Raw genomic sequence first — 17,502 nt, forward strand, 5'->3', positions numbered from 1 at the left:
TAGGCTAGGTTTCCCCCTCTCTATGGAAGGTTTTTGGTTCGGGTCTTATTCGAAGACTTGGAGACCAACTCTTGGGGATCCACCTATATAATGAGGGGCATAGGGGAGGGGACCAGCCACACCAAAGCCACAAGTTGGCCGCACCCCCTTGAGGCCGGCCACCCCTCCCAAACCCTAGCCGCCCTCTCTCCTCCATAGCTCCCGCGTGCTTTAGCGAAGCTCCGCCGGAGTTCTCCACCGCCACCGACACCACGCCGTCGTCGTCTGTCGGATTCAAGAGGAGCTACTACTTCCGCTGCCCGCCTGGAACGGGAGGTGGACGTCGTCTTCATCAACAACCGAACGTGTGACCGAGTACGGAGGTGCTGCCCGTTCGTGGTGCCGGAACCGATCGTGATCAAGATCTTCTACGCGCTTTTGCAAGCGGCAAGTGAACGTCTACCGCAGCAACAAGAGCCTCATCTTGTAGGCTTTGGAATCTCTTCAAGGGTGAGACTCGATACCCCCTCGTTGCTACCGTCTTCTAGATTGCATCTTGGCTTGGATTGCGTGTTCGCGGTAGGAAAATTTTTGTTTTCTATGCTACGTTATCCTACAGACATGGACGTAAAAAATGAACGAAAAAATAAAAGGAAATGACATCTAACTAACGAGATGTCCTAAATGGAAGAAAAATATAAAGGTTGCACCATAGGAAGTGTGATCTTCCATACACTCAAAAGCCTCTATAAAATTTTAGAGGGCCATCTGAAACCACTATTTACTCTTAAATAACTATTGATGCTATGTTTGTAGGGTGTCTACTAGAGTAGCTCTAACATTTTTAACCATTTGGTGTGATTTCTTTTTTTGTTTTGCGATAGCATTGGGGTGGTTTTGATTACTACTCTAGAAACACAAGACATTGTTCTTTCTTTATTTCTTTCTTTCTTTCATTAATTATTCTCTTTCTTTCCTTGTTACATGATGCACACCGTTTTGTCATGGTGGAAAATCCTAGCCCCTAATTGTTTGTTGACACTATGCAGAAATGCTTCACGCATATATATCGAGCAATTGATTTCTGCGGTAGATTTGATAAACATAGTGGTAATATTCCATGGCGAATGGAGAGCAAGAAAAAAAATGGAAAGTCTTACATGACTACAATAATATTGCTTAAGGATCGTCATCACACTTTGTTGCTCATAGTTGACATAGTGCCATTTGTTTTCATTAGTACACCTATTGTAGTTCACAAAAAATGAAGTGATCATTGACTACACGATAATGCGTAGTGATAATTTATGTATTTAAATATGCTCTTGAGCCAACTGAATTGGTACACGAGACCAATAAACATAGGCGATTGAGAGGCAACGACTGCTATCCAGGGTTGTGCCCCTTGGTCGGCGATGTCGTTGATACGGTACATCTACGGTGGTGTTGGGTTCTTGGAGGTGTGGTGGACCACGGCTCCTCATTGGCGGGAGTGTTTTGGTTCTTTGTCTAGGTTGTTTTATTGTGTATTTTTTCAAGATGGTGATGCGGCGCCTACATCCTGAAATTAGAATAAAGTTCTCGTCATCCTATCCTTGCTTCAGTGATGCCTCTATGGTTCGTAGAGTGCACGTGAACTCGTGTGCCCAGCGGATCTCTTGGGATCCAATCATTTTCTGCATTTGTTGGTATGGTTTTAGGCTAGTCTCTTTCGATCTACAATTTTTATCACTCGCAATGCATTGGTCCTTTGAGGCTTTAGCACACTGATTTTTCCTCCGTCTTCTACAACAAAATCTATTACAATAGGCTTGGCCCGGCTGCAGTGATGGAGGGGCAATTGTAGAGTCCCATCCTTGGCTGGCACTAATATTTGTTATCATCGCTAGGTAGTATAAGTAACTATTCATATTTTTTAAGTTATTTTTTTAGATTGTTTTGATGATTACTAATAGATAGTTCAAATTTATACGGTTGCTGATGTGGTAGCCATTAACTCATAAAGATATGCATATGCTTGTATTGTTGTAGATGCGGTAGCATTTGTAGTAACCCATAAAGATATGCATATATGTTTGTATTGTTGTAGATGCGCTAGCATTTGTAGTAACTCATAAAGATATATTCATGTAGATGCGATTAGCATCTGTAGTAGTGGCTATAGATGGCCCAGAGCATAAAGGTATGCACAATGCGTATGCACATGTGCTAGTGGTGGAGTAATCCAGATCCTGAAATCGAGATTAAAATGGCGCAAAATCTAATTCATGCCTGAGCACTGTGCGGTCTTACGTCGTGCCCACCTTTCGCGCGCGTCCGATCCCCATCGAGCGGCCATAATAAAGCGGTTCACAAAATGACACGCGCTCTGTGGTCCCCGAATCGCTTATCTCTATCCCCTTCTCTCCGCAAGCCCTCTTTCACACGCAAATCAGAGGAATATCGCCGCGGACGGCTCACGCCAGTGCCCTCTCCGGCCGCCGCCGCTCTGGCCTTCTTCGCGCCCCTCCCTACGCCTCCTCCCCACCCCCATCCGGCCACCCCACTCCCCACCCCACGAACTCTAGGTATAGCTTGCGCTGCCACCGACGGGATTAGAGATCTTGGGGGAGGCGGTGGTGGTGCCCGTGCCCGCGCCCGCACCCTAGAGGAGAAGGGCAGCGGCCATGGCGTTGGCCGTTGGGGACAGGGGAATCAAACGGCGCCGTCGCTCTCAAGGACCGCGTCCATGGTGGACTGTGGGTGGTGCGGTTGGCGGGGATTCGCGGTGCCCTGCTCCCGAGGCGGAAGACGGCGATGTTGTAGTGGCTTATATGGGGGAGGCACGGAGGAGGAGCGGGGGATCTGGTGGTGGGGACTGGAGCGGGCACCGGCGACGAGAGGCGCACTGCAGTGCTGCTCCATTTCAACGACCTCGCTCTACATGGTGAGACTTTTCTCTTCGCCCTGGTCATGGTGTAGTTCAGCCTGATGCAAACACCTGAACTGACCCAAGTTTTCAGACGAGGTGCCGTTACCATTGCAGTCAATGGGAAAAGTAACAAGTGATATCAGGCGAGCAAGTTGGATAGTTAATCGTCGCCTCATTAGGTTCATTCCTCTTCGCAGAACTGACCAGCCCCAGTTAGGCCATTACTAGTCAGAATATTGTTGGATTTGATCTAGCACCAGTGCGGACTAAATTTGGTGGAAATTCCGAGACTTAAAATGTTGCAGACCTGATCCATGGACTTAATTAGGAGTAGTTTTCCTAGTTAAGGTCACAGTACACTGACAAAGCCAAGCCATCAGCCATGCTGCATGCACGAGCTTTGTACAGCGCTGCGAAGAATCAATAGTCACCCTGCTATTTTCTACATCTTGAATAATCGAAGGATGTAACAAATAGTATTTTTTTTCCCGGTTCTGGTAGCAACTTTTGGAACTGGATGTACTTTCGATCATTTTTTTACATCTAGAATGATGAAAGGTTCAAGTTGTGTTTTTTCCAAATCTAGATGGAACTTATGTATGTCTGTATCTTTTATCTTTTTTCTACATCCAAAAATTTGAATGGATCAAGTAAAACACTACTAGTATGTTTGTGATGTTGGTCTGGATGTACTTTTTTCTCTCTTCTACATCCAGAATTTTGAATGGATGAAGTAAAACACTAGTACATTTGTGATCCCAGGTTTGGTTCATCCGGATGTATTTTTTTCCTTTTTTCTACATCTACTGCTGCAATTTTGTACATTTTCAATTGGAAGGATGTATTTTGTTTCTCTTTCCTACATCTAGGATTTTGAATGGATCAAGTAAAACACTACTAGTAGTATACTATTTGAGATCCCTGGTCTGGTTTCATCCGGATGTACTTTTTATCTTTTTTCTACATCTACTGCTGCCATTTTGTACATTTTCAATTGGAATCATAACTTTCTGTTGTTAAGCTCAAGTTTATTACTACATGACAATGTAGTTGTTAACTGGAGGAAGAAAAAAGAGGAGAGGCCCTTTTATGTCCGGCCATGCTGTTTGATGGGCGCATGCTCCCGCGTCGAGTAAGCGGAAACAAAGCGTGAGGAGAAGTCAAAGTTGGCCTCCACTTTCTGTTTTTGTTTATCTATTGCTATTAGCTGTTGGGACCACATTCCATTTTAGGAAACTGTTTGATTCAGACAAGGGAGGCACCGCGTAAGACTATTTGGTAACCGGGCACTGTGTAGCAATGTCCATAAAATGGTGCGTTACCCTTGGAGATGACCGAAATTTGAACAGAATTTGGGGCAAAATTTCGAAACCTGCCGCCAAAGCACACAAGACAGCCTCGGTCCCTTGGAAACAGCGGTCTGTATCCACGCGGCCACGCCCCGGTTGTCCTCTACTCAATCCACGTGTAACCGGCCGCCCTACTTGTCTCCCTGAAATCGGTCCATACACCGTCGCCGCCCTCCACGCTGCTCCCGTCTTTACGGTCCACGCACCCGGTCCAGCCACCAACTCTGTCATGCAAACCCCCGACGCGACCATTATAATCTGCAAAGCTCCGAACCGGCATTGGCACAGTAGCCAAAGTAACGCAGCATTCCGTCTCCTTCTTAATTGAATCGAATGTGTGTTTTAATTTGTTACTAATTACTCCGCCCTCTTCCCCTCTTCTCCCCCTTCCGCGCCTCTCCTCTTCGGAAACCCCCCCTCGCCGTGCTCCCGCCGCGCCCGGCCCGTGACGACCTCCTTCGCGCAGGGCTAGGGTTCGGATTCCCGGCGGAATGCGGAGGCCGCCGCCCGCGGGGGTGTCCTGCCGCCGCCGCGCGATCGAGGGGCTGGCCACCGCGCTCCTCCTCTACGCGGTGCTCGTCTTCCTCCTCGAGTCGCCGCTCGTCTCCAACCCGGCACAGGACGCTGCCACTGCCGCTGGGTCGCGCCCTCCTCTCCACCTCCACCGCGCCGACGACCGCGCCGCCCCCGCGCGCCCCGACAAACAGCCCCGTCCCGCCTCCGCCAGCCTCTCGCGCATGGTCTCCGGCCTCCACCTCCGCCTCCTCAACTCCTCGCGCTCCGGGCCCCTCCGCCGCCCGATAGCCGACGCTGTCGCGGCCGGCGCGCGCGTCTTCTCCCAGCTCCAGACCCTCCACCCGCCCGCCGCCGCCGCCGCGCCGCCCTCCCGCGACGTGTGCGCGCAGTCCATCGTCCTAACCGCCGACGAGTTCCGCGAGAGGGGCCGCGTCGCGGAGCTGCCGTGCGGGCTCACTCTCGGCTCCCACATCACGGTGGCGGCGACGCCTCGCGCGGCGCACGCGGAGGGCGACCCGACGATCGCGCTGCTCAGGGACGGGGAGCAGCCCATCATGGTGTCGCAGTTCATGATGGAGCTGCAGGGGCTTAAGACGGTCGACGGCGAGGACCCGCCCCGCATCCTCCACTTCAACCCGCGGCTCCACGGCGACTGGAGCGGCAGGCCGGTCATCGAGCACAACACATGCTACCGCATGCAGTGGGGCACGCCACTGCGCTGCGAGGGCCGGAAGTCCCACGTCGATGAGGAAACCGGTAGGGGACCCCTTTTAATTCATTCATGTTATTCAGTCATGTTTCTTCTGGTCTGGCGGATTCTCTTAGTACAGTAAATAAATGTGTAGAATGAATTCATGTGCAGTGGATGGTTTGTGCAAGTGCGAGAGGTGGATTCGGGACGACCAAGAGCAGCCTGAGGAGACCAAGGCGGCCTGGTGGCTCAACCGGCTCATCGGCCAGAAGAAGGAGGTCAACATCGATTGGCCCTTCCCGTTTGTGGAGGGCAAACTATTTGTTCTTACTCTCAGCGCTGGAATGGAGGGGTACCATGTCAATGTGGACGGCCGGCATGTGACTTCTTTCCCTTACCGCACTGTAAGTGCATAATAACTTCCTCCGTCTCATCCAGTTTGCAACAAGAAATCCTGTCAAATGACTTTCATAGTCAGTGCTGTGATATACTATGCATTAGTATTATTGTTCTAGTCCAAAGAATTAGTGGTTGGGGATACTGGACGCTGGGCCTACCATTGCAGTGAACTTTTGTTTCTTGTTGCTTCTCTTACAGGGGTTTGTGCTTGAGGACGCCACAGGATTGTCATTGAATGGGGACCTTGATGTGCAATCAGTGTTTGCTGGGTCCTTACCCACTACACACCCCAGTTTTGCACCACAGGATTATCTGGAGATGTCAACTCTTTGGCAGGCACCCCCTCTGCCTGATCACCCAGTTGACATTTTCATTGGCATCCTCTCATCTGCCAATCATTTTGCTGAGCGTATGGGTGTCCGTAAGACATGGATGTCTGCTGTAAGCAAGTCACCAAATGTTGTTGCTCGCTTCTTTGTTGCACTGGTAAAATTCTTGAGCATAAATCCACACCTTTTTGTTTCCTTTTGTGTTCTGGAACATTATAACAGTTAAACTGATGAGCATTCTTATCTCCAGCATGGCAGAAGCGAAGTGAATTTCCAGTTGAAAAAGGAGGCAGAATTCTTTGGGGACATTGTTTTTGTGCCATTTCTGGATAATTATGACCTAGTTGTTCTGAAGACTCTTGCAATATTGGAGTATGGGGTAAGGAAAAACAATTTCTTATTTGAACTCATCCTTTTTTTGAAGTGCAATACCTGTTAGTTATTTTCTGACAATGACGAACTCTTTTTTCAGCTTCATGTTGTCTCTGCTAAATATGTAATGAAGTGTGATGATGATACTTTTGTAAGACTTGACTCAGTAATCACTGAAATTGTTAATGTGCCAAGTGGTACAAGTCTTTACATGGGGAATATCAATTTCCACCACAGGCCATTGCGCCAAGGGAAATGGGCAGTGACTTATGAGGTAAACCATACGTAGGATTTTCGTTTGGCTGCTGCTAATTCAGTTTTTTCCTCTTCTAATTTGTTTGGGGCTCATATATTTGTAACAAATAAACTGGGTTATATTCTGTCCACTGTCATCGATACCGTAGTATCTTAAGTGATTGAAAGATTGAAACAAAGTGTGTCGATATCAGGATATGAACATCTGACTGATGTGTCCATTCTTCTATGAAGTACTGTTTGATTTGTTAAATGTAAAATGGTCTTTCTATTGTCTACTTGAAGTAGTGAAGGATCATTTACTGTTAAGTGATGAGATGCCCTCTAAGGTGCTGATAATGGAAGCTGTGGGTCTTTGCTGGTTATTGTTAACTTGTTTAGCTATCTAAGCAGGACGATAATATTTTTCAGTCAACTAGGCTCCTTGTTTCTTGATTCCTTTATTATTTTTTGGCCTAAAGCCTTAAACCATATCTCAACATTTAGTTGTATGCTTATGAAAGTTGGAAGGAACCTTGCATTTTTCTCCCGACATTATTTTATCAGGGTAACGCAATTATCTTTTACTTTACTTGTTATAGTTGACAGCACTTTTTTGGACTTCGGAATATTAGATACAGAGTTATCTCGATGCAAGCTTTGATATTTCTAATTTGCTTATCACTTCACAGGAGTGGCCAGAAGAAGAGTATCCAGTCTATGCTAATGGCCCTGGATATGTTATATCATCCGATATTGCTGCTTTTGTTTTGTCAGCATTTAGGAACAAAACATTGAGGGTAAGATATTATAATTACCTTTTGAAATACTGCCTCAATGCCATAATATTGTTTATACACTTGAATGGTTGAGCTTGCCAAAATACTATCAGATCACAATTTCAAAACTTCCTGTAATACCACTTTGGACCATAGGTCAGCAACGTAGCTACGGTTCTTCCATACTAGTTGAGTAATAACTGATAAGAACATTTGTGACCCCTCATTTAACCATGGTTAAATCCTGAATGGACTAGTGTGGAAATATTTTCTACACCTGTCGTCAGTACCTAATAGCAATTCATGGTAAGGAAGATATTTATTAATCTACCTTTGCCTGATGTGCAGCTCTTCAAAATGGAAGACGTGAGCATGGGTTTGTGGGTTGAGCAGTTCACTAGGACAAGGCACGTTCAATACATTCACAACAGCAAGTTTTGTCAGTTTGGATGCATAGATGATTATTATACTGCACATTACCAATCTCCAAGGCTGATGTTATGTATGTGGCAAAAGTTGCTGGATGGAAAACCAGAATGTTGCAATGCGAGATAACAGTAATGGAACCAGTAGGGGTTGACTAGTTAACTCTAGGCCATAGTGTCAATCTTCATTGTTCAAGAAATGATATGGTCTCACTGATGTTCATCACCACCCAGGATTGACTAATTATATCATGATGGTGCATTGTGCCTCTTGCCTCTTGGGGACTGTCATGTAGATATATTAAAAATGTGTTCCACCTCACCAGTACTCACTTTTGAACTAGATAGATAGAAGTTTGCAGCTATTCCAGGGGATGCCTAAAACTTCAGTCCTATGTAAATATGGAAACAGTTCAGTTCAGTTGTTGCTACTTGCAGTACGGACAGTAGTAGTTTCAGTGTTGACATGCTGAACACAAGCCGTCAGGTATGTGCGAGCACTCAGAAATTACAGGTCGCCTTTTGTTCTGGAATCTCATTAACTTTGGTTGTGACTTTACTTAAATTTTATTTAGTATTTTGTGGATTATTTTGCTATTTCTCATCAAGTTATACTGTGAAGTAAGATCATGGCAAATTTCTGAAGCTCCATTATCTATTTATCTTAAAAGAAAGGCTTTTGCATCAAACACATTTTGCTCTCATTAGATTGTCCTTGACTCACTAAACATGAATTTTGTACAGTACTTCCGAAAAAACTGGCACCCTCATGTGATGGTTTCCAGTTGAATTGTAGATAACTAGAGGTGGTAAACTTTCTTATGGATTTTCCATCGTAGTTTGGTTAAGTGAAAACTCGTATTGTTTACTGATCCCTTAGGTTGATTTGCTCTTAGTACTGTCTACTGATCACTTGCAAGTTGCAACAAGGTAGTAGCACAGGGATCCCTTCCTTTAAGAGCCTGCCTGCACATAAACTTCATCATCGCATAATTATGAACTTTCTAATTTCTGATAGCAGTCCGAGTATAAAGTTTGTACTGCACGCGTGGGCATTGACTGTATTCTGCTCCAAAATCCAATGACCCCACGCACAGAAAAAGATCTGAAGAGAACGAAAGTAGAATTTGCTTTTGTACGAGGATATTATTCAAATATCCATTGAGTAGCTGGCAAGCATATCTCGCGTCTTTTTATGCTGTTTATCGCTGTTTTCTTTATGAACAGGGCACTGTCCTGAGATCGATATGTTCTGTACCTTTTTTAACATTTTTCTTTCTCTCTCTCTCTCTCTCTCTCTCTCTCTCTCTCTCTCTCTCCATGGTAACAAATCTTATCTTGACCTAGTATTGTTCTGCGGGGTTCATTGGTGTTAATGCAAGTTACTATTTGATTGTTTCTGTATGCAGTTTTGGTGCATCTAAAATTCATTTTAGGGCTATAAGGAAATCTTGATGTCTGGAACATTGCCGAACACAAAACTGTTATGTTGATATTTTGTTAAACTGCAGATGCCTGTGAGAATGACGTGTGGGTCCAGGCCTAGCATGTTTTGAAGACATCATTTTGTATTTTGTCTATAATAAACTGCGAACTGCTAGTTTTGCTCTTAACTTTTTAATGATTTTGGAACTTTTGGATTTGTTGGGACCAGGTCATAACCTCAGCGCATGTGCCGAGGAATGAACCAGGTCTACCTGGTATTGTAATGTGATGTTTGAGAAAGTTTTGATGGTGACGTACATTTCCTTTTGTTTGAGACTTATCTTTGTACTAGTACTATCAGTTGTTTACTCCTGTTTAGACACTTATTTTTCGACTGATGGATTACTATCATTTGTTGTTTACTCTTGTTTATCTACCGATGATGGCTGGCTCCTGCACGCTTTGAGCTGGCTGTCGGGTGAATTAGTGAACGCATGAGCAGCTGATGATAAACGATTTGTTGTAGCTCCAGCTGGACGTGACGAGCGACACCAGCGCCGCCGCGCTGTTTTCTTTCGTACCTTTGATGATGTCGCAATCAGACATCGTGTTCTATGTGTTTGCGTGTAAGTTACACCCGTTGGCCGAGTCTCTGTACTTGTACTACCGTGTGCGAGGCGACGAAAATACAGGTCTATCTCGTGCAATACACGTGCAGTTAACCCTGTCTATGAGCTCAGAGATAAGTCTCGATAGATTTAGAAAATGTAATCTCAGTTTCAGAAAATTGTAACTTGCACTTTTGTCATCCAGTTGTAGTTTTATAGAGAATAACAAGTTGTTCTTTCCACTAAACTAAAATTGCAATTTTCTGAATGGACTAAAACTTAGGAAAATCCCACGCCAGCTGAGCCTTATCAACACGCTATTGAAATTGCATACTACATAGTATGTTGTATTTGAACTTGAAATTTTAAACATAAGTAGAGTTGATTTATAAGTGAATGTGCTTTTTAGATGTCGAGATTTTAACCTACCTACAAAATGAAACTGAGTTACAATTAATTTGGGAAAAAGGCATGTTTACTATTAATCATCAACACACTCATACAAATAACCTCAAAAGTGATAAAGGATACAAATAGATCATAAACCACCTAGAGACGACTACAAGCATTGGAGCGAGCCGAAGGTGTGCTGAGACTGCACCCAGGCAAATCTTATCATAGTGAAACTTGTTGTAGTAGATAGATGTGTCGTCATGGTAAGGCTCAAAAGGACCAACACACCATACATAAACCATTGTAAAAGGATGAAAATCGTAGATTAGAAGAGCTAAACCTACTAGCACACCAAGAAACATGAAAATTAACCAGAGATTCCGACCACATAGCTCCATGTGCTCTTTGTTGGCGATCTGTGCACCGATGATACGGGAATAAGATGGAGATGATCTCATGGACTTGCGTGCATACCGTTTGATCTCATGACACCTTGTTGTTGCCGCCACCTCACCACCTCGATGAAGGCAAGGAGACTAACTAAACAAACAAGTAGGAACCCTCCCGCTGGCGAGAGTTTAGGGTCCGCCACACCTCTAAGAGCTAAATAGCCACTGGAGGTGGGGTGGGAAGGACCGCCAACATTGCAAGTGGAGGGGACATGAACCCTAGCCGGCTTGGGGTAGCTCTTCTTCTTGTGTCGGTTTCCAAGATGTAGACAAAAAAAAACATGTTTGAAACCCAATTTGTAGAACCCTTCTTTTTCGGATTTCATTTCATTTATGCAAGCATATAAAAAGAATGCTATACTTGTATCTCTGCGTAGGTCAACACGCATAGACTTGCCAAGATGGCCACACCTGCATTTCGGTACTGCAAAATTGATAATCGATGAGGTTGGTCGGTAACTACTGCTACCAACAGCATTGCTCAACCTGTCAATTTAGAAAGAAAGATGGAAAAAAAGAAAGAAAGAAAGTGGACAGCTACCAAGATACCCCAATGACATTCCCCAACCCATATACGCCATTGTTTTCTCCCTCGCCTACAGCTGGACGCTTCGTTTGCTTCTTCCGTCTCCTCCCCTCTCTCCTCGCTAAGACGACAGAGAGAACAGGAGAGAGAGGACCAGAAATTCCCCACGAGACGAGAGCAAGGGAGGGCGAGGACCGAGGAGAGCTCGTCGTCCGGCGAGCCTACCATGGCGGCGGCCACGTCGAGGCCGCGCGGCGACTACGACCACCTCATCAAGCTCCTCCTCATCGGCGACAGCGGCAAGTACCTCTTACTCTGCTGCACCCCTCCCAAGCTCTCCCCTCCAAATTCGCAGCTCTTGCTTCATGCTTCGTGGACGCTCTTGAAGGCTTAGCCCGCCTGCGCCCTTGATTAGAACGATATATACTGCCAGCTCCGTCCGATGTACTAGGCTGATATGTGTTCCTTGCACTATTTTTGCCGCTCCGGGTAGACGAGCAGTACTACTTTCTCTACTTTGGCATCTCTGAACTGCTTGTGGTTTGGACCGCATAGTACGGACCGCTGCTGCCAAGGATTTTAAGGAACGCGATCTTGTTTAATGGAGTGCCATGTAGTAGTTTTTATTGAAGCTTTTAGTTGTGGCGGATGGAGATTGTTACCGGGTGAAGATGTACATGTTGATTCACTTTTGTTGACATTCTTCTGTGAGAACTGACAACCATAGGCTGGCCTGTAAAAAAGATGTGATATAAATAGAGCGTGTAACTTGCGGCCATAAATCCATCTTCCTCCAGATTAGTCCGTGAAGTGCATTATGCGTGCGCTGTTATTTGGATCATACACGGTTGTTCTGTTTGTACAATGCTCTTGGCCCTTCTTTTATATGTAGCCATCTTTGTTGAACTTTTTTTTTTCAATAATGGCTCCTTGAATTAATAGATAGTGCTCGCAACGACCTGAAAAGGTTGGCAAAATTAGTCTCAAGGTAGTTTGTGTGGACTAAAACCAAAAAAGGATAGAAACGGTTGAACAAATTGAGTATCCCTATTAATTGACTAGGTTAAGATAGGTTTAGGTTTTCACTTTTCAGTTTACACTATGGCCTACTGGTCCTGATGGGAATACTATGGGGCAGCTCTTGCAGCTTTGTTGGAACCAATGTCATTAGCTGGTTCCAGCTGGCACACTTTTAGAAGTTACCAAGTACTCCCTCCGTTCCGGAATGAGATCCGGTGCCCCGACTGAGGCAGGGCACGGATGAACAGTACCGTGCCCTGCTGCCTTTTCTGGCCGTTGGATCAAGAACCGATGGCTGGATGAACGTGAACAGGCGCATGCTACATGGGACATCTACAGTGCGTATGCTACAGTACATTTGCTACAGTGCATCGTCCACAGTACCTACTACAGTGACATCCACAGTGCATGCTACAGTGCAAAATCTGGTCTATTCATTTTCGATCCAACGGCCAAGGCAGCAGGGCACGGTACTGTTCATCTGTGCCCTGCCTCAGTCGGGGCACCGGATCTCAGTCCCTCCGTTCCATATTAGTTGTCGTTAATGAATGAACGGCAACTAATAGCGCGGGTGCTTCTGAAGTTCATTCATTCAAACCGCTGTGGTGGAAACTTCATAAGCACCATCACCCCAAGAAAAGGAGGGGAAATTATGTCTGGCTCTCGCATTTAATGAATAAAGAAAAGGAAAAACTGCATGTTTTGCAGTCTGCCTTGGATCAAACTGATACTTGAACATGCTATCACAACGGGAAATCCGCAGTATTTTTTATCTGAGAGGATTTCTTGAGCTTGAACTTCCTTTTGTAGCTCCGCTCACAAGGACTTCTTTTCATCCGCAATGAAGCTTGTACTACCACTTGGTCAGTAAGGCCTGATTCAAAAAAAGATCAATCACCCCCTTCCCTACTTCAATGGAAAAGGGGAATCACCCTTTCACAGCCGCCCCTCCACTAAATTTATACTTAATTTCTCTGATGTAGTAGACGCAAGAGCGGTTAAACCTGACCATCAAAACATTGATCCAATGCTCCAAATCCAGTGCAGTCTGAGTGCGGTTACTTCACTTGGCACAGCTGATAAACTCATTCTTATTATTGCCGTCTTGTGTGATTTCTTTTGCGGCATGATGTTGATGTGTTGTGACAGCGCCCTCTCAGATAAAAATACTGTATTCATTCTGATTTTGTGTCCCTCTTCTAATCTGCAGGAGTAGGGAAGAGTTGCTTGCTACTGCGGTTTTCTGATGACACTTTCACTACAAGTTTTATTACCACCATTGGGTATGTACAAAACAATTATTCTCCCTTTTTAGACATTCACTCTGGAAGTCCAAGATTCTGAACTTGTTTTTCTTTTTGTTAAGCATTGATTTCAAGGTTAGAACAGTTGAGCTTGATGGAAGGCGTGTAAAATTGCAGATCTGGGACACTGCTGGTCAAGAACGTTTTCGGACAATCACAACTGGTATGTACTTTCTGTTTTCTACTAAAGCACCCACGGTGGACTAAATATGAAAGACGGAGTAAATATCTGTTCTCGGTAAATCACCATATTTGGAACAGAAATATGTGCCATTTTGAGCACAGTAGCACATGCATAACACTTTGCAGGTTCCGCTTTGTCCTCAAGCGATTGCACGGTTGTATGACATTGTTGTTAAATCATGTATAGATGTGCTATTGTTTCTGATGGGTGGCCATCAAATCCTTCACTCTTAAGATTTTTGAAACTAGATGCATTTCATTAATCTACTACCTATAACCATAACGTCTTATTTTAAAGTTTTCCTTGGAGGAGCTTGAGCTTGGTCTTGTGAAAAGGCATGATTCTTAGCCTGGGTTTGGATACTGACAACATTATAGAACAAAGAAAATGGGTGTGATTAGAAAATTATTAAAAAGTAACCTTAATTTTTGCTGGTAAAAGAAATTTTTTGTGAGAAGTGAGGCTTATCTGATACTTTGGAACTTCAAACGACAAGGTCGCCCACCTTGAGGATGAAGCTCCGGTACAGGCACAGGCTCAAAAGGGCCAGGACATGCTTATCAGACTTGGTCTTCGGATCTTGCCTGGTTTCATGTTGAACAGTTCTCACACAGGTGCAACTTTAACCATGCATCTAGCGTGATAAGTACTGAGAGCCAAGAGGTCTCAAGTTCAATACCCTGCTCACGCAGTTTTGAAAACAAAAGAAAAAAGATTCTGGGGCCCACACTGAACCCACACTAAGGACTAAAATAGCCTAGACGTGAGGGGGAGTGTTGAATATAAATACACTGCCTAGTCTCTTTCCATCAGTTCGGACTTTTGGTTCAATTGGCTAGTGCAGCAATCTTTCACTGAAAACTATGCACCGTTTGATCTATGCTCATGTATAAGTTGTGCACAAAAAGCTGTCCATTTTACATTCTTGCTAATTAAAAAATCTTGCAATCGCAAACCTGTCTAACCCTGTTCCTGAAATTGTAAGTAGACCAGATGCATGTACATATGCCCAAATATGTGTCGGTGGTGTGGAGATCTTTCATTAATGAACACATGTATGTGTTGGTTTATTGGTAATATATTGGGCATTTATGCAAAGGCGTTAGCACTCGACAGTATGTATTATCTATGTACAAGTTATCAAGAGTCTATCACTACAATTTCCCAAAGGTTTACCATATCTGAACATTTTTACTTATTTCTGAGCAAGATTTATGCTCCTATTTGATCGGCTTCCTTCTTCCTTTTGCAGCTTACTACAGAGGAGCGATGGGCATTCTGCTTGTCTATGACGTTACAGATGAGTCATCCTTCAACAGTATCCAACAAGCTTGTGCATCCCATTTGTTGATTGAGGCTGGAACTACCCTTTATTTTTTGTTATTGAATCTTTCTTAACTAACTTTTAGACATTAGAAATTGGATTCGCAACATAGAACAACATGCATCTGATAATGTTAACAAGATCTTGGTGGGAAACAAGGTCGATATGGATGCAAAGCGGGTAACTTCTTCTAGCCTTCCATTTTTTTTTTCAAATGCTATGCCTGGCCAACTTTCCTTGTGATGTCCACAACATACTGGTTCATGGCTATCAGGTGGTGTCCACAGCTCAAGGCCAGAAGCTTGCAGATGAGTATGGGATTAAATTTTTTGAGACGGTAAGATTTGTTAATATGCGCTAAGTACTGAAGTCACACTATGGCCTTTATCACACAACTAGCAGTTCGCCAAGATGAAAAAAAACTAATTCAATTTGTATACAGAGTGCAAAAACAAATCAAAATGTGGAGGAAGTATTCTTTACCATTGCAAGGGACATTAAGCAAAGGCTGACTGAAACTGTTGCCGCAGCAGCGGAGGTAACTACCCTGGCATGTCAAGTATTGATATAGATATACAGGTTGGGGATCCGATTTGTTCCATTGAGTCGTCATTGCTAACCTTTACCTGATCATGCAGGCCCCAACTATTCAAATCAATAGGCAAGACCCAGATCAGGCTGGTGGGGCCGCATCAAGATGGTCATCGTCCTGCTGTAACACCTGATCAATGGGTTGGAGTAACTGCACGGCTTATCCTAGCATAGCCGGTGTATGCTTGCCAGTTAGCCGGTGCCGTCTTCTGCATGTTTACTTCGGTGACATGCCAGGATGTATATTTCGTCCAGCCGATTGATTTCTAGCTCAAAAGATCTATCCTCTGGCCAGTTGGTGTTGTTATTCCCCAGTGAGGTGTTTGCTTTTCATTCTTGTCCTCTAGCTCCGTTTAGTGCTGATTTGTGCTCTACTCTTATTTTAGCTCTAGGATTACCAGAGCAAACAGTTCAACAGATAAGCTGACGTATTTGCTTACTTCATTCATGAAAAAGGATCTTCCGAGACAGGAATATCTGATTGTCTGAAGTCATGCATGTATATTGTCTGATTTCTTCCATGTGCATAAAGATACCAATTTTTATCATGGAGGCTATCAGCAACAAGTGGGCCATCCTTGTATGGTGAATTCGTTGCAACGAGACAGAATGACCCTTTTGACCTGGGAGGGCCTAGACGCATGAAGTCCTGAAACTTGAATAATCTTTTTTTTTTTGTGATAAATGGCGCTTTCTTAAGTTCAAGAGTTAAGCATCTAGAGCTTCCCTCATTAAGTGATACCATTTCTGTCCGATACAAGAAAAGAGCAAGTATCCAGCATTCCAATAACTACGATGCCCACAACAGATAAAAATAAATAAAGAAAAGGTATAAGAAGATAGAATGTCCTCCGTAACTATCAAGAAAATGCTTGGGCCGATCCATAGATTATGTCAATAGGGTGTGCCTATGTCTCAGTTGACTGAGATTTTCTTAAGTCTCAGTCACCTCAGAAAAGTGCAACTGCAGTTCAAAGAAAAGTGCAACTCGGTCCAGTTGCACATTTCTGGCAGAAAAGTGCAATTGCACTTTTTTAACAAAAAAGTGCAACTCAAAGCAATTTTTTGTAGATGACTTAGACTTAAGAAAATCTCAGTTGACTGAGACATAGCAAAACCGTAAAATTATCTCCCGCCAGTTACTCATGCGAGCACAACTCCGCAAATACGGCATGTCATTTTTTTTTGAGAAACCAATACGGCACGGTGTTCCGGTCTCTGAATAAAAATCCACAACCAAAGCTAGTAACACAATGGAACTTAATTTGTAGAGAAGATCAACATTTAGTATAAATTCATGCCATTTCTACATAGTTGGAGTGACCATAATAGAGCAACAACTCTCACCAGTATGAGGATTCTATCGTTGCAATATATATAGTGGCAAAAGATATTTGCAACACTGTAAGTTGAATACAACTTTGAATGGTGGTTGCTAATGGTGGTACAGGAGCAGTGCTCCGTGATGGCACAGGTTCGATTATTTTTTCGAGCTGACATTTTCTGCAATCATGTCGGAGTCCTCTTGAAGCGGAGCTTGAAGCATGTCGGGATGGCGTGGTGCTGACATTGCTCTGGTCCACTCAACCGTGTGTGGTGGAGATGGATTGTTGTGAAGCCATGAAACTCATTTGTTCCAGTGAAGTTGATAGATCACCTTTTACAGGCATAGTTCAGGAGATCAAGCATCTCTT

The 17,502-nt window shown here is 44.2% G+C and overlaps 2 protein-coding genes and 1 long non-coding RNA gene across 4 annotated transcripts; all 3 read left to right on the forward strand.

Annotated features, from left to right (window-relative positions):
* Window positions 1–2,825: 2,825 nt before the first annotated feature.
* LOC124676886 lies at window positions 2,826–3,810 on the forward strand. Its single transcript, XR_006993841.1, has 2 exons — window positions 2,826–2,905; window positions 2,982–3,810. It is a non-coding gene; the product is annotated as an uncharacterized LOC124676886 (long non-coding RNA).
* A 1,484-nt stretch (window positions 3,811–5,294) lies between these two features.
* Window positions 5,295–9,722, forward strand: LOC124677373 (hydroxyproline O-galactosyltransferase GALT5-like). 2 transcript variants are annotated; one of them, XR_006994038.1, is made up of 8 exons: window positions 5,310–5,511; window positions 5,618–5,850; window positions 6,044–6,331; window positions 6,425–6,553; window positions 6,647–6,820; window positions 7,473–7,580; window positions 7,908–8,471; window positions 9,496–9,722. XR_006994038.1 is itself a non-coding variant. In XM_047213363.1 (7 exons), the coding sequence occupies exons 1-7, from the start codon at window positions 5,310–5,312 to the stop codon at window positions 8,112–8,114; spliced, it is 1,341 nt and encodes a 446-aa protein (XP_047069319.1). In that variant the 5' UTR covers window positions 5,295–5,309; the 3' UTR covers window positions 8,115–9,722. The 2 variants fall into 2 exon arrangements, 1 of the variants encoding a protein (XP_047069319.1); XM_047213363.1 differs by having other exon boundaries at window positions 5,295–5,511; window positions 7,908–9,722.
* A 1,691-nt stretch (window positions 9,723–11,413) lies between these two features.
* On the forward strand, window positions 11,414–16,298 carry LOC124677374 (ras-related protein RABE1e-like). Its single transcript, XM_047213364.1, has 8 exons — window positions 11,414–11,684; window positions 13,616–13,688; window positions 13,772–13,872; window positions 15,146–15,211; window positions 15,303–15,397; window positions 15,492–15,554; window positions 15,660–15,755; window positions 15,856–16,298. The coding sequence occupies exons 1-8, from the start codon at window positions 11,612–11,614 to the stop codon at window positions 15,940–15,942; spliced, it is 654 nt and encodes a 217-aa protein (XP_047069320.1). The 5' UTR covers window positions 11,414–11,611; the 3' UTR covers window positions 15,943–16,298.
* The last annotated feature ends 1,204 nt before the right edge of the window (window positions 16,299–17,502 follow it).

This window comes from Lolium rigidum, chromosome 7, assembly GCF_022539505.1.
Source record: "Lolium rigidum isolate FL_2022 chromosome 7, APGP_CSIRO_Lrig_0.1, whole genome shotgun sequence".
Lineage (NCBI taxonomy): Eukaryota > Viridiplantae > Streptophyta > Magnoliopsida > Poales > Poaceae > Lolium > Lolium rigidum.

Bases quoted from the DNA above. Each gene is read 5' to 3' on its own strand.
- LOC124677373 (XM_047213363.1), top strand. From the start codon at position 5,310: ATGGTGTCGCAGTTCATGATGGAGCTGCAGGGGCTTAAGACGGTCGAC. The intron at 6,332-6,424 runs GTAAAATTCTTG...TCTTATCTCCAG, and splicing joins CTCGCTTCTTTGTTGCACTG to CATGGCAGAAGCGAAGTGAA. The intron at 6,821-7,472 runs GTAAACCATACG...ATCACTTCACAG, and splicing joins AATGGGCAGTGACTTATGAG to GAGTGGCCAGAAGAAGAGTA.
- LOC124677374 (XM_047213364.1), top strand. From the start codon at position 11,612: ATGGCGGCGGCCACGTCGAGGCCGCGCGGCGACTACGACCACCTCATC. The intron at 11,685-13,615 runs GCAAGTACCTCT...TCTAATCTGCAG, and splicing joins CCTCCTCATCGGCGACAGCG to GAGTAGGGAAGAGTTGCTTG. The intron at 15,555-15,659 runs GTAAGATTTGTT...ATTTGTATACAG, and splicing joins GGATTAAATTTTTTGAGACG to AGTGCAAAAACAAATCAAAA.